Here is a 16,686-nt window from a genome sequence, read left to right on the forward strand (position 1 = left end):
CAGATGGAGCAACCCACGGACCAGGCATGTGTTGAGGAAGAGGTCGTGGTTGGTGCTCAGAAGACATTTGGGGCCTATGAGTTGATCCCAGCTGAGGAAATTCGGTGTTGTAGTTTAATGCAGGTGCATACATAGGCTGAATAGTGTATGGACCTCCACTAAATCCAAAGCCAGGGTCAAACCTCTGTACGTATCTGAGAAAAACATTAAAAATACTTTCAGGCAGGCAAGGAATAACAGATAATCTACAACCATTTCAAGCTACTCTACAGATCTGACAGAAACATTAAAAGTACTTTTTCAGGCAGACAGGGAACAGATAATCTTCAATCAATTTCAAGCTAGTCTATGAATCATCGTGCTGGGTTAGAGAAAGAAGATTGGTCCCCAAACTATTCTATATACTTCAGAATCCATAAAAGCTAATGGAAGGATAAAACACACAAAAAGAAAGGATCAATTCTTATGATCAATAAGTTTGATACTTTTCTACCTCAAACAAACACATATATAAAGACAAAAGAAATTGGAAGACACGCAAATAGAAAGAATAAAAATTGCAGCAAGGCCATGTATGAGACAGAAAACCCTTACTCTTAAAGACTCCACAAACTGAATGTAGAAAATTATATGCACAACTTCATGCACAAACTAAAGCGAAATACTCTCTTGAGCAAAGAAAGAGAGAGAACAAGAGTAGAGAAGGGACGGGAGTAAGCCCACCTGTCATAACTCCTGTCATAGTCTGGATCTTTACGATCAACTTCGCGATCCCGAAAGATAGCCACTTTATTATTTGTCTTAGGCCTAGCAATTGGCTCCTTCTCTGTCCTACTTCTAGATATTCTACTGCTAGATGTTGAGGAGTCGGATAAACTTCTCCCAATAATCATATCAGGTCCACCTCCAGGAAAAACCCTCTCCTCTGCCTTTGTTATTCCCAGTGAACCATGCTGGAAACCATCCTGAATCCTGGGATCACTTTCTGGTTTCCCACTGGAACTCCCACCAGAACTGTTGGAACTAAATATCCGTGCTCGAGCCCTATTGTATTCCTCCTTCCTTTCCTCCACACTTTTAGAACTATTTGATTTTACAGAATGCATATTTGAATTGCTATTGTTATGTGACCCCTTTTGTGGCCTCTGCTTGATTGCAACCTTAATAGCACCACTATCTTCAGTAGGTAAATTTACAGGAACATCGGCAAGGCGAACTGAAGGAAGCCGGATGTTAGAAGTCTTCCGAACAATAATTCTGGAGCTAGAACCTTCAGGTAGGTTATTATCAAATAAAACCATGGACTCCAGTGAGTAGTGCTGAGCCACACGATGTGCAGCCAGGCGCAAGTAAGAAGTGGGCAACTGTTGGAACTCCATCTGCTCCCTAGTAGGATCCCGTATGAACTTTTCCACATCTTGCTCCATTCTCAACACTGAACAGACATGAAACATCATTATTTACTTCAGAGGCAACAGGTATAAGAAATGGTATAATAACATCGGCAATAACACAAAGGATGAGTTAACCATCATTAGCAAAGGAGAATGAATACTAATTATTCATGCTCTGAAAGTGGTTATAATAACAATGCTAATAATTCTTGTCATTACTATGACTACATGCAAATTATCTAGCGCATCAAAGTTGTAGATAAGAAGCATAAGAGAAGTTTCAAAACCATCAATAGTCAATTAATGTTGGTTAATGGATTTTAATGTCAATGTAAACAGATTACAACTATTTGCAGCATGACTAACATAGCTACTGAAAATAATTGCAAGACAACTCCAGCAGTCTCTGTTCTTTATATTTATTCAATACGAGAATAGGTGAACTTGCATTCGCTCAGGTATGCATGGGATAAAGGTCAATTTCCATTGACAAAATACCAGGATTCTCCACAAGTATTTTACATAGGTATTAGGCCCTGACGGTACAGGGGGGATAATAAAGCAAAAGTTCAGATAACTGCTTTTGATCTAAAAGATAAAGGCCCAAATATGTTGATAATCAGCCATTCAAAGAGGTTAGAATATTCCCAACCACCATGTTTAGTTCAAAACTTTGAATGAGTTTTAGGTTCAAACCAATCCATTGTTGTATTGTCCGTTTCTCAGTAAAATATTGTCCTGCTTAAAACTGCCCATACATTATTTTTCCATACCAGGGTCAGAAAGTTTTGGTGGCAACTGGAGTGTAATGGCATGAAAGGATGAATACAGCAGATAACAACCGAATGAACCAATAGACCAAATCAGAGCTACGATAGATAGATATTGGCAGTTAGCGGAGTATAAAGGGGCAAATACAAAATAGAGCCAACAAACAAAATGATATCACTTATTCAGACAGAAGTTTGAAGAAAAAAGACTTCACATTCTCCACATGGCAGTTGATTACATCAGTTTGCTGGATACTGCTCATTACATTCGTGAATTGCACTTCCCCACATGGCAGTCTATCATCTTTGGATTTGAGTCTGCCACTCATCTGGCTGATATCTAGACTACAGCCTTCCACTTGTGGAAAATGGGTAAACACGGCAACTTCTTGGTCTATATATACTATCTCCAGAAAGTGACATCATCTCCACCATCATGATGTAGCAACTCATCCTAGTTATGCCAATGTGACATTGAAAATCCAAAATAGAGGTCAATAAGTGCATTCATATTCTGCTGTCCTTCCAGGGCTTCGTTCCTCCTTAATTCTAGCTGATGTATAGTGGTCTGGGACTTCATTCCACAAGTTAATAGTAATTTTCAATGCTAGTTTATGATGAATAAATTTCGTTGTCGAGAAAATTATTCTAGAAAATTACTTTCAGTCTATCTCAAGCACAAATTTCTCCCTCTTGTACAAATAACTTTTTTCCCAGAAATATATTCAACAAGTAAAAACTACTTTATCAACAATTGCTAGAGAGCTGTACCTACCCCTCTTAACTAAAGAATGAAAAAAATAAAAAAGGGCAATAATCTAGTCACTGACTCACTGTACCATATTCATACAGCAGAACCATACAAGACAAGTGTACTCAACAACTAATGGATCATGCTTGGCCAAATATACAACTTTTGTAAGCCATGGAATTAGCAATTCAGAAGGGGAAAAAAAACCAAAAAAACAGCAAGCAGTTCGCAGAAAACCAGGCAATACTCCGAGGGGAAAAAAAAAATGAAAAAGAAAAAACCTCACCAGAGAGGCGCTCGCGAGGATTCTGTAGAGCGTCGCGCAAAAACTGATCCACTGTGTTAACCAAATCATCTGACTTAACCGAACACGAATTCAAACTAAAGCCCGAACCTGAATCCTCGGCTCTCTCTTCCTGCTTATTACAGCTAACATCGGAATCCTTTCTGGAGGAAAGCATGAGCCGGCGCATGCTAGCGTCGACATCAGCAACCTCCCACGACTCGGGACCTTCGTCCGCTGCAGCCGATGACGCCGTTGCAGAGCCCTCCATGAACGCTTCGTGTAATCTCGTCCGATTAAAACGTAGCGAGTCCTCAGAGCTCAATTTTATAACAGCAAATCATCAAATCCAGTTGAAATCCGAGGCAGCATGAGACTCCGATTCGGACACGCAAACGAAATTCATCTATTTCAGCCGCTGAATTTAGGGGAAAACTGATTTCGAGATTAGGGTTTCGAGAGAGAGAAGAGAAAATACGAGAGGAAGAGGATAGGGTTTGACGACTGTTTTTATGCCTTTTTATTCCCTTGTTTATGCCCTTTTGCTTTTCCCTCGGGGGTACGGTGGGTGTTGACACGTGCGTATCACGTGACATCCGCGGCAGTGCCTTTCCTCCTCCTTGTCCTGAGGGATTTGGATTCTCTGCGGTGGGAATTCGTGTGATAGTTAAATTGGTACAACACAAAGTCCAAAGGGAGTTGTACTCTTTCGTCACGCAACAAATTCATATTTTCGAATTATTAATATTTTAATTAACTATTTTTTAAAAACATTTCATTATATATTGATATTCCAACCAGTTTATAAATTTTTTAATATATCTGATGTTTATTTTATTAAAGTCTTATTAAAATATTTCCTCGAAATATTTACGATCTTCAAATGATCGATAAATTTGTTTTATTAATTCAAGGTTTTATGACCCTATCTGGTGCATCCTGTAATTCTGGTGAAATCATACAGTGAAACAAAATTATGAACAGGCCACCTCCGTGCAGCAGGTATAATTTTTATTACCCTAATATTTTTATTACATTTAGGGTAAATTAAAACGACATTTTTAAGGTTTGGCATAATTATGAATACCCGTTTTGTTTGAAAAATTACAAAAATTCCCTGATGTTTGGTGAAATTATATAATTCTTGAATGGAGATATGAAATTATCAACTTTGTCTTTATTTTATATATTTTTAAAAAAAATAAAAACTTATAAAAAAATTAAAAGGGTTGGATGAAAAAATTTTAAAAATTATAAACAAAGAATTATCTACTTAGTTCATTAAAAAAAGTTAAAAAAATTAAATAAAATTATTATTTTTAATCCATAAGAGCATTTTGTCAATTTATTATAAAAAATAGATTGAAACCTAAGAATTTGACTAATTGTTAGACGTCCATTAAAATCGAGAAGGTATTAGTAATTTTTTAAACAATAAAGGGGTATATATTTATAATTATACCAAACCTCATGGGAGGTCGTTGATATTTATCTTAATATTTATTATCACTTCTCTTAAAACCTATTGACTTAAGCATTAGACGGTTATTATTAAAAGGGAAGACCCTAAAATAAGTGCTATTGTTGATAAAGTGTGAATTGCTTAATATGCCTTTAACTATACTTATTTCTAGAAATGACAGTCTTTTTTTTATTAATTTCTTTCTATTAAACAAGTATAATAAAATTCTGAATTATACATAGGTTGAGTGTGCTCTAATTGCTAGTACTATTTATTAAATTTGAAGGAATTAAAATTAACTACTTTTGGTACGCAAAATATGTGTTTATTGAAATACCTTCAAATATATTTTATGACCATCATTTTAAAATATTTTATTAATAATGTCTACCCAAAGAAAATATTATTTTCGATCAGTTATTTATTCTATTTTATTTTTCTATAATATCAATTAAATAAATACAATAAAATTAATATTATGCACCTGAATTGAGTGTGTTCTCATAATTAATACTAATAAATGATACGTAATTGAACACCTCCATTAAAAAAAAAAAAAAAAAAGAAGGAAAGAAACTACGTAAATCTTACAATTTAAATTAATTTTTTTAGAAAAATTCTTCGAAATCTTGTTGTTATTTTATTTCTTTATAAATAAATTTAAAAAACGATAAAATAGAATACTCAAGTAACATATCTTAATACCAATAATTCCTTACTTGGATGGTGACGTTGAGGTCTTACAATCAAGAGGTCATGAGTTCTCATTTTATAGGTATTAGTATTGTTTGCAATGGAAAATATTTTTCCTATTTTGGGATTTAATATGGACATGAGATGGAAAATTGAAGCAAAGGGTTAATTTGTCTAAAATGTACTATAGGATGGGTTCTATAAATGTAGGGGCATTGTAGGAGTTGCAACCGGAGGAGATAAATGGGGAATCTGAAGCTGCGGGTCCCACTAGAGAAGTCAGGTGATTGGGATTTGAGAGAGAGAGAGAGAATAATTATGTGGATCATATAAATAGATTTTTTTTGTTAATAAATGAAGACTTTGACTTATGGGAAGTGGATATCAATTATTGATTTGGTTGGAAACTATAAAAGGGGGATTTTGATTCTTTTTTCTCTTGATAGATAGAAAAAATCATCTACTTATTATTGTTTGTAATTTACGTTTTGCTATCCGAATTATATCTGTTTTTATATTTTATTGTCGAAGTTTTTTGTTGTATTAATATACCATCTGAATTTTGTGAAATTTGCACTTTGCCATATACGACGTCCTTTTGTTGATTTTTCTATAGAATAAACATGACGTGTTGTGCATATGTGAAAATTTTCACAACACATAACCCTTAAATATCACATGTGCACTGCATTTGATCTTTTTCCCACAAAAAACTTAGTTGAAAAGCAGTTATAGATGACAAAGTGTAAAATAAGATAAATTTCATAATGTTGAAAAGGTAATTAAGTTGACACAAGAAAAACTTTAAATGCTAAAGTATAAAAATAGTCATAATACGAATGGTAAAACAATATAACCCTTAAATCTCACACGCATGTTGTGTATGTATGAGAACACATCACATCACATAACCCTTAAATATCACGTGTGCACTGTATGCATGCGATATTTTTTTAACAAGAAACTACGTTGGAAAACAGCTATAAATGACAAAGTGCAAAATTTGATAAAGTTGAGATGATAAGTTGACACTAGAAAAAATTCAAATACTAAAGTGTAAAAACAATCATAATTCAAATGACAAAATATAATTAACTCGAAATATAATGATGGAATTTAGAAATTTATTTATGAAAGAAAAAGCGGGTAAGGTGGGATTTTGGCGTAGTTTTTTTTTTTTTTTTTTTTTGGGAGGGGGGAATTGATTTTACATACAAACGGAATTGATTTTTATAAAATTAAAAATGATCGAAGAGTAAATTCTATAATATTGTGAGAATCATTAATTATCTCATTCTAAAAGTTGAAAATGATACCAATATAAATTATTGATAAGCTTATAAATTGTGGTGGAGGTTTAAATGCATTTTTGATTTTGAATGTATTTTGTACTATTGATGTCAAGTTGTAGGAAAAATGGAGTTCTATTAATAGGCAATTACTCATTACTCTTAGATAGTTTTAGTTATTCTATTTTAGTAACTATAAAATTTTAGAATATGATAATATTTTGATAATTTTGACTTTTAAATTTAAATTATTTAGCTAAACTTTATAAATCTATAATTACACGAATATCTTAGAAATTTCAAAATTTTAAATATGTGCATATCATTTGGTACTATTACCATGGCCACTTGTGATAGTTGTTTTTTTATCATGATTCTACGTACCAAATAAATTTGAATATGCTAAATGTACGACTTCAAGTTATATCGGTGTTAAGATATTAGAGTGATAGCAAAAATATTGGATAAATTCGGATGCCTGAGATTAAGTAATGGAGTGTTTGTGAGCGTTTCAAAAAAGCAAAGTATTTTTCAACTTCTGACTCTAAAAAACACTTTTGAAGTGTTTGAGATGCCAACTTTTACTTTTGAAACGGCTAGAAGAAGCGGTTTTAGGCCCAGGGTGCTTCTAGTTGCTTTAGTTTTTTTGTAAATAAATTCAATTTTATTTTTTACTACTTTATCATTATTATAATAACCTTAATTTAACTTTACCGTTTTAATATATTTTTAAATTGTATATTTTAAAGTTGTACGGAGTTTTTAAATAATTTGATAATTTAACAATAATTGAATTTGTACTTTCACATATTTACTATTTTAATTTATATTTTATTGGCTATATCACCTAATTATATTATTTCGTTCATATATTATTATTTGATTAATTAATAAAAAGATTTTTTTGCAATGATGCAAGTGTAATTATTGTGTATGAATAAATAACTATATTACTTAGTGAAAGCATTATTAAATTAAATATATTTTTTAAGATTTTTAAAAATAAATATAAAATATATTAATTGAAATAAAATTTATTCTTTCTGTGGAAAAATAATTATAAGGACAAACAACAAGTAAAATGATAAGCAAAAAAAGTATATTTTAATACATAGAGACAAAACAGTTTTTAATTACCTAGGTGCCTGTGTTTTATGTGATGAAGGAACGAATGAGACGCACAGACACTTATTCTTCCGATGCCATTACGCTCGACGGTGCCTTATAGCTATTCGACGATCTGTTCGCTTCAATTGGCCGAACCGAGACTGACCAATGGACATAGAGTGGGCTATAAGAAAATGGAGAGGGCAACACATTATTAATTTGGCTTATCATGCGCTACTGGCTTCATGTGTATATCATTTTTGGAAAGAACGGAACTTGAGACGTTTTGAGCAGTGTGAGCGAGAATCGACCGCACTTGCTGGATTCATTGTGGAACATGTTAGACAGAGGATTCTTAGTGGTTCTTTAGCTCGCTATATTAGTTCTTGTGCGTTATATAGACTTTGGCGTATCCCTTGGCTTGTCGAGGGAGACGCTACTCATTAAGCATTGTTATACTGTATGATTGTACTATTTATTTAATAAAAATTATATTTACCTAAAAAAACAGTTTTTAATTAATTAAGTTTATTTTAAAAGTGATTTTTCTCCAAACATTATCCAATTTAGCTTTTATCTGCTTTTCACTTTTTTACAAACACACCTCACTTTTGATTCTACTACAACTTTCAACTTTTTGTAAAAAAATCACTTCTCTATAAGTAGAAGATTTTTGTAAACACTCTCGAAATTTATTATAGTATTTGGTGGGAAAATCACAATCCTTAGATTTATTAAGGCATAATTGTTAGAATAGGTAATCAGATAGCTAATTAGAGTGGTTGTTTTGTAATCTACTTAAGTAATTTCTTTTCACTTTATAATATTAAATTAAATGAATAAAAGTAAGTATTCATTTAATCTTATTTTGTTGTTTATTTACTCGTGTAATTTTTATACATTGCAACAAAAGCCCACAGATCCCTAAGCAATCAATGAAGTTGGGTTGCACATTTGATGGCAACTATGAAACCAATTTCTGAGGGTTAGATGTGAAATATTCAAAGTCAAGAATCTTGAGAATAGGCATTGAGGGTTTATTGAGACTTGCACTAAATATTGCATCCATATGACATGGCGTCTATGTAAGTGGGTTTATCAAGTCGACTAAATTGACTCAGGGAAGTCATCATATAGAAGCCCGTTAGACTTGGTAGGTATGACTTGAACTCCTCGGCTCTGATAGTAAGGGGTTTAGTCCTCAAACTTGAGGATCCATGCAGTCTCATTTATAGGACGACTGTCTCTAAGGCATGGTAAAAGATAACCATGTTCTGATGTGGTTATTATTAGCTTTGTTTCAGTGCACTCAGAACATGTATGAAGACTGGTGAGTTCCAAGAGAGGATTCGTCAGCTATCATAAGATGATAGCGATCTCCTATGGGTTCTGATGTGTGTTGTGCTCTTGAGAGTCTATGGCCACAACGGATGATCAAATAGGAAAGTGGTTTTCCATATTGATCAAGTGAAAATATAATTAAAATATTAAGCATAAATGTCTAGTCCAGGATGAAAATCGATGACCAATTTCATGCCCTAGACTAAGATCAAGAGATGACTGATGGAAGGACTATACTCGTGTAGCACTCGATAGCCTTAAATTCATGCCAATTTTACCCATTCTTTAGTACAATGGACCGTTGCTAGACGACCATCCATAATGACATGTGCTTTTAGATTAAGTGTTAATCGAAAGCAATTAATTAAGTATAATTTAATTAATCTAGCGCAAAAATATTTTTGCCTATTAAATTGTGTGTTGACACAAGCCCAAGTCTAGTTGATGGTGAATCTACAGAGTCATACAAACTCAAGAAAGTACTACGATTAAATATTAATTAATTCTAGAAGGATGAATTAATTTAAAGAGTTTAAATTAATTCGAGAGATTAAATGATGCATGATTGCTAAATTATGTATATATTACTAGCAAGTGCACTAGCTATCAAGTTATATAATATGTATCGATTCCACGAGGTTAAAGTGAAATAATTACCAAAACTATAACTAGTTTACGATTATCTAGATGATCGTAAACCAAGTGATAGATTACTACTACGAAAAATAATTACTAAAGTAAATAAATCAAACGAACGAGTTGGAGAAAATTTAGGAGTGAAATATACTGAGGTTATTGGTCTATCTAATTGATCCAATGAATGCAGAATTTACAAATTAATCTAGCTAATAATGCTTTCATACACTAAGGTTTTTTTCAAGTTAATTCAATTTATTCTCTTAATTAAATTTTTCAAAAGCCCTAGCAAAAAGTAGATTGGTTCATCCTAACTAGACAAAACACAAAAGAATAATATAGAAAAACTCATAGAGTCAAAAGTAGGGCGTGAACAGTCTGTCACTTTGACGTCGGATTAACTTTTCTACTTGTTTCGTTGTCTTCTTCTTCATGCTCAACAATTTTCTCCCTTTTTTTCCAACAAAAAGAACGACCCATCCCTTCTCCTCCTTTTCTCTATTTATACTAGTTTTCTAGTTATGGTAAGAGAGAAAAAGAGTCTTAATTTAGTCTAATTCTCTTTATTTACTTCCATATCCTCTTCTTACCATATTTCTTCCAATAGGTACAAGGGAATAAGATGGCTCCACATAATATTTTGACTCAACAATTATATTGGGGACTCTTCAATTTTCGCCTATCGCATGTCTACTAGCCTGTGGGTCATGAGTTAAATTCACTTTGATTTTCTATCCGTTGGATTTCTTATGACCCCTGGGTCACGGGTTATCCTATGTACACTTTTTGTTGCATTTTTTTTTTCTTGTACTAGAGATATTTTATTGTAACTTGCTTTTTGTTCTATGAAAGCACCTAAAATGTCACAAATAAATCCAAGAACAAGCATCATATCACAAGAATATAGGGTCATCAACAAAATATATCACATAAATTTCACTAATCATTGTGATCATTTAAATAGGAGAACCCATGTGATGGGAATCACAAGATTTAATTAATAAAATTAATTAAATTTAAGTTATATTTAATTAATTTGATAAGATCAATTTTTATTGGACTGTACTAATTAATTAATAGGATCAATTAATTAGAATTTTGACTTGATAATTTAATGAGATTAAATAAATTGGATCAGACTCAATTATTTGATGGATTAATTAATTGGGCTATGCGTTAGAATTTATTTGATAAGATCAAATAAATTCCATTTGGGCTTCTAGAATTGATTGGATTAATTCTATGGAGGCGTTTGGAATTGATTTGCGCTTCTAGAATTGATTTAAAAAATTACGAATGCGCCCTGGTTTGTACATCCATCCAATAACTAATTTAATTTGTTAGTTTACGTTAGATTTTCATTCATTTTTTGAGTTGAATTGATCAAGCTACCCTCATGGAATATAGATTATACTATTTATTTTTGTATTTTGTTGAAGTAACTTTAGAGTGTGGTTGGATTGATGGATTTAGATTTGAAGCAAGTATTTGAAAAAATGATTTCAAATGACTCCATCTTAAAGGAACTTGCAATCCAACCATATTTATAGCTTAAAATTAAAATAAAAAGATTTGAAATCCTTTGCATTTGGAATTATCGAAACATATTCAAAAGTTTTGTTATGACCAAATGCAACTTTATGGATTAATTGGATAATCCTTTTCTATTAATTATTTTCAATTATTTAAGAAAAAAAGAAAAAATTATAATAGGGTCAAAATTAACCATTTATCTCCATTACTTAATTTGTTGTTGTGTGATGAACGCTCTTGAGAAATCTTGGCTGAAGTGAGAGCAAAAAGGGGTTGATTGACGATGAGAAGCTTGGGAAGGCTGGTGCGTCGAGCACTTCTCTTGAGCAGCAACAATGGCGGATCAATATCAGAGCCCTTCAATTCACGAAACCCACCTCGCGGAGCATACCTGTTCAGTAGATTCTTTTTCTCTTCTTCTTCTTCTTCTTCTTATTCAAGTGGTTTATCCGATTTAGTCTCCTTGAAGTCTTCTCTGGGCCACTCCCAATGGAACCATTTCCAAGGTCTGCTCAAATATTCAGCTCGAATGTTGTTATTTATAGCTTTTACTTTGATTTTTAGGTATTTTAATTGGCGGGTTTAGTGAGAAATGATTGTCATGAATTCGACGAGTTTTACTTCGTTATACTTTTATCACTTGTTTGCAGCAATGAGATATCTGGAATTTTTACTCATTTGCTAAATTCTGCAGGGCGAGAAAGGAGTTTGAAGTTTTGCTTTGAATTTTTGTTGGTTCGCATGCTGTTCATCTGCATTTTTTGCCTGAATTGCGAGCTAATTCTATTATACAAATTTCGTTTTGGTCAATGTGGATATTTAACTTAGAAGACTTTCTTTTCAGTTTTGGCATTATAAAAGTTATTGATCTTAGAGCAAATATGCGTACTGATATACAATTATAGAGTGTTAGATTGATGTGGTGGGTTTTGGTAAACTTAAGCTAGATGCCCTTCTGCTGTTGGGTGGCCTCCCTTTTATAGACTCGTTAGTCCTGGATATCCACTCAGTTACATTCCCCTGGGACCATTTTTGGGTAAACTTCCCTGACAAGAAGGTTCCATGCATAGATTTCGGGAAGATCCTCTTCTAACTTGTATCTCCTCGTAAGTTTTTGCTACAGTGATGCGAGTTACCCAGGATTGCCAAAGTCCTTCATTGGCCTTCTTCTTGTACTTCGTGGTTGTGTTTAGGGGCTTGTCTCGTATTAAGGCTCCATTCTTTAGCTTCGACCATCTCCTCATAGTTTAGCCTCAAGTTGTTGGCTTCACAAACCTTCTCATCGAAAATGATACTGGTCACCACCTCGGTCCCATTGCTCTGCTAATAATCCTTCGCTCTTATTTCTATGCTTTATTTAGGCCTCGAACTTTCCTTGTCGCGACCTCTTGATTTCCTTGACAGGGGTCCTCGTTCTTCTCCTTGTTTTGCCGCACCATCCTCCATCGACCGAGCTTATTTACGGGAGGATCATATTTTACTCATATCAAAGATCAATTTGCCTATGCGTTATTTATGTACATGAGAATGCAAATTCTTTTGTTTTCTATTTATATCAGCACCCTAACTTTTGCTGGTGACAGGGCAGAGGAGGAGCATGTTTATCCAAACACAGTCAACTCCTAACCCTGCTTCTCTCATGTTCTATCCTGGGAAGCCAGTTATGGAGGCAGGGAGCGTGGACTTTCCTAATGCACGTTCTGCTATGAGTTCACCTTTGGCAAAGGCTCTGTTTGGAATTGATGGTGGGTACTCCTTGCCAATTTTGTTAATGAGATGCTTTGGTGGGTTGACATCTGTGTGATTATATGGTTTCTGCTTGATGAACTTGTGTAAAGATTCACTTTCATCTTCCCTATTCGTTTCAGATTCTGATTATGGCTAATTCCAAAATTTGGGAATTGATTAGGGTCTTTGTTTCTGTAACCAAATTATTGATGTTTGTCATTGTGTGTTTGAAGTTAATTTTGAATTGATGTTATTTTTGAACAGTAATTATATCATATTTGTGACCAGGCTATTACAATAAAAGCTGTTTCAGGAGAATAATTGTCTATCTTGTTAGGAGAAAGGTCTGTCTGACTTGTTCCCCTTACTTGTCTTTGTTCCCGGGCTGAGTTGATGAAGGCTGCTTTCAATAGTATCAAATATACTCTGCAGCTTCTATGCATTCAGTAGAAGTTTGTGAATATTGAGTTTGTTTCCATTCATAACAAAGTATGAGTCATTTTAAAGATGCTCCAGTAACATGAATTATGGGATTCTACCTTGTTTGCAGCTGAATGAAATGGGAATAATATACTCATCCATAATGTTTCAATACAAGTGTTTTGTGTAATAATCTTATTGCAGTGAAATTGTCTCCCTCAAGTATTGTGTACGAGTATGGGGAGGATGGTTTGAACTTTGAACTTGACCTTACATCATGTTCTAATTTCCCTATTGGCCTTTTGGAATCTGTATTGCCTGGGCTAATTGCTAATATCGTCTGGCATATTCAGTCCAGTCCAATTTGCGGAATGCAATTGGTGCACGCAGAAATGGTGCAGCATCTTAGTGGATATAGTGTATGTGGTGTTGCATGGGTGAAACCAGCTAAACATTAAATTTGGCCCAAAACTGTAACTAAAACTTTCCTTGTATGACCTTCAAATTTAGATTCTAATCATATACATAGTGGTTTGTTCTTGACGGTAGAGTAACCATCAAATGATTGGACAGAAATGCTTTTCAGAAGAGCGAATTGCAAATCTCCCCCCATCTTTCCTTCCGAGGAGAGTTATAGTAGGTTAGAGTGATGCTGATTGAGGGTGACCTAGATGAGATTGCAAAAATGAAAAGATTAAAGGAAATGTCACAAGAAGTACATATTTACTTGGGATAATTACACTCCCCTCCCCCTCCCCCAAGGTTTGGTGTAATTATATGTAGACCCCTTGTGGTTTGAGAAATTATATCTAGCACCGTTGAGGTTTGTTTCCATCTAATAAATAAGTCCTTTCGTTGGTCAAAATTAACTGGATTTGCTGATATTAACAAAAAAAAAAAAAATGAATGAAAATTGATATTTACCCCTGATTGACTTATTACTGATTTGATGCAGGTCAAATAATTCTTTTTGGACTAAAAATACCCTTATAAGAGTAAAACTATACCTCCTCATATGTATTAATGCTTGAAGACATATGAGGCTAATTTGGTCATAAAAAGATTTATTTGACCTGCAATAAGTTAGTAATAAGTCCATCGAAGGTAAATATAGATTTTTTTCGATTTTTTTGTTAATATTGACAAAGTAGGTGAATTTTGCCTAAGGGATAGACTTATTTCTTAGATAAAAGCAAACCTTAGGAGTGCTAGATGTAATTTTTCAATTCTCGGGAGAGGGAGTGTAATTATGCCTATTTACTTTTCCATAGTGATTTTCTCTTTTTACTTTATCTTTTGTTTTTAAAAAAAGTAAAGAAAGAAAGTATAGGCTGAAGTCACCATATCTCTGTTTCACTTTGTTTTTTTTTCCCTTCTTTTTTCTTTCTAGAATCATACTTTCAGTTTCATTAACTGTTAACATAGTTTACATTTTATATATATATATATATATTAGGAATAAATATGTCAAATCAGTTAATTCTTTTTATTTAATTTATATGAAATGGCTTTAGCTGTGACCATTTTATATTTTAAAAAATAAAATATCACCATGACTAAATTTTTATTTTGATGTTTAGTTATTTAAGAATAAAAGAAAAGGCACAGTTGGGTAATAACAAATATTGAAAGGATACTTTTGTCTTTTCTGCCGGTAGAAATGATACACTAAAGTTATCTGTAGTAATCTTTTATAAATTATATTAGTATTTCATTCCCTTGCCTGACTTTCAGGTCAATGATTCATTTAAATCTCTCTGATCCAATTTCTTATTGGGACAGGAATTACCAGAGTCTTCTTTGGATCAGATTTCATAACCGTGACAAAGTCCGAGGAAATTTCATGGAATTTGCTGAAACCTCAAATCTTCGCAGCAATCATGGATTTTTATTCCTCTGGGCAACCGTTGATCCTAGATTCAACTACTGCAGCTTCCATGGACACAGCTATACACGAAGATGATTCTGAAACTGTTGCAATGATCAAAGAACTCCTAGAGACTCGTATCCGTCCAGCAGTACAAGATGACGGTGGAGACATTGAATATGTGGGATTCGATCCAGAAACGGGAATAGTTAAACTACGAATGCAGGGAGCCTGCAGTGGATGCCCTAGTTCGTCCGTCACTCTGAAATCTGGCATAGAGAATATGCTAATGCATTATGTGCCCGAGGTCAAAGGGGTAGAACAAGAACTTGATGATGAACACGAGGATGCAGCACTGACTGGAGCACCACACGAGTAAATTGACAATCTTTCCTGCATTTCGGGTATCGTTACTTGAGATAAAGCACATTTTGTTAAGTCTTGAAAGTCATAAAAATGTGACGGAGGACGGTTTCATGCCTCTGCAAGTTAAACTATCCCTACCCGTAAATCCTTTAACTTTGTTTCTTGTTGCAGCTTTGACCTAGCCGTATCGTTATGATTAACTGATTTTGTAGCTTTTTGTGTAGCATGTTGAAGCATTATGTGCTGATCAACTGTTGTTTCCGGAGTTTTTCTCCAACATTTTGACCTGTTTCTTTCTGGACTTTTGTTCTTCCTCATCTTTTCTCTTTAGTTAAATCCTTTTTCTTTGTTTCTTGTTGCAGCTTTGACCTAGCCGTATCGTTATGATTAACTGATTTTGTAGCTTTTTGTGTAGCATGTTGAAGCATTATGTGCTGATCAACTGTTGTTTCCGGAGTTTTTCTCCAACATTTTGACCTGTTTCTTTCTGGACTTTTGTTCTTCCTCATCTTTTCTCTTTAGTTAAATTTTAATATGCTTCATACGATGTTAAAAGTTTTAGGTTAAGCGGCAGTTTGCCTAGCAGATTGATTAAGGTGAAATTCTATGGCGCCTAATGTACTGCATTTCATTTAGTGATAATTACACTATTACTTCCTGGAGTACATTGAAATTACGAAATCATTTTTAGATTTTGTAAAATTATGCATACATCCCTTGTTGGCCTTTACTGGTCGAGTAAAATTACAAAGGGCTCCCTTGAGATTTGTCATAAAAATACAAATCATTGTTTTAAAAATTACATATACTTTACAAAGGGCTCCCTTGAGATTTGTCATAAAAATACAAATCATTGTTTTAAAAATTACATATACTTTCCTAGAGTTAATGGGCGCATAACAAATACTAATAGGCTGTCATGAGGCGGTGGTATCTGTTAGATGACTATTAATTTCAAGTGGGTATTTATAATTTTTTAAATAACAAAGGAGTATTTATAATTATGATAAATTTTGGAGGAGTATATTGTGATTTATCCTTCCTAA

The 16,686-nt window shown here is 33.5% G+C and overlaps 2 protein-coding genes across 2 annotated transcripts; one reads left to right on the top strand and one right to left on the bottom strand.

Annotated features, from left to right (window-relative positions):
• On the bottom strand, positions 1-3,711 carry LOC105161053 (R3H domain-containing protein 1; the record flags this gene model as incomplete). Its single annotated transcript, XM_011078619.2, is given in 3 exon segments — positions 1-194; positions 724-1,435; positions 3,202-3,711. Coding segments are annotated over 3 exon segments (1,174 nt in total), but the record flags the coding sequence as incomplete, so codon positions are not given.
• On the top strand, positions 11,465-15,937 carry LOC105161055 (nifU-like protein 4, mitochondrial). The gene is made up of 3 exons (XM_011078621.2): positions 11,465-11,765; positions 12,843-13,004; positions 15,190-15,937. Exons 1-3 carry the CDS (start codon positions 11,543-11,545, stop codon positions 15,651-15,653), a joined length of 849 nt encoding a protein of 282 aa, XP_011076923.1. The 5' UTR covers positions 11,465-11,542; the 3' UTR covers positions 15,654-15,937.

This window comes from Sesamum indicum, linkage group LG4, assembly GCF_000512975.1.
Source record: "Sesamum indicum cultivar Zhongzhi No. 13 linkage group LG4, S_indicum_v1.0, whole genome shotgun sequence".
Lineage (NCBI taxonomy): Eukaryota > Viridiplantae > Streptophyta > Magnoliopsida > Lamiales > Pedaliaceae > Sesamum > Sesamum indicum.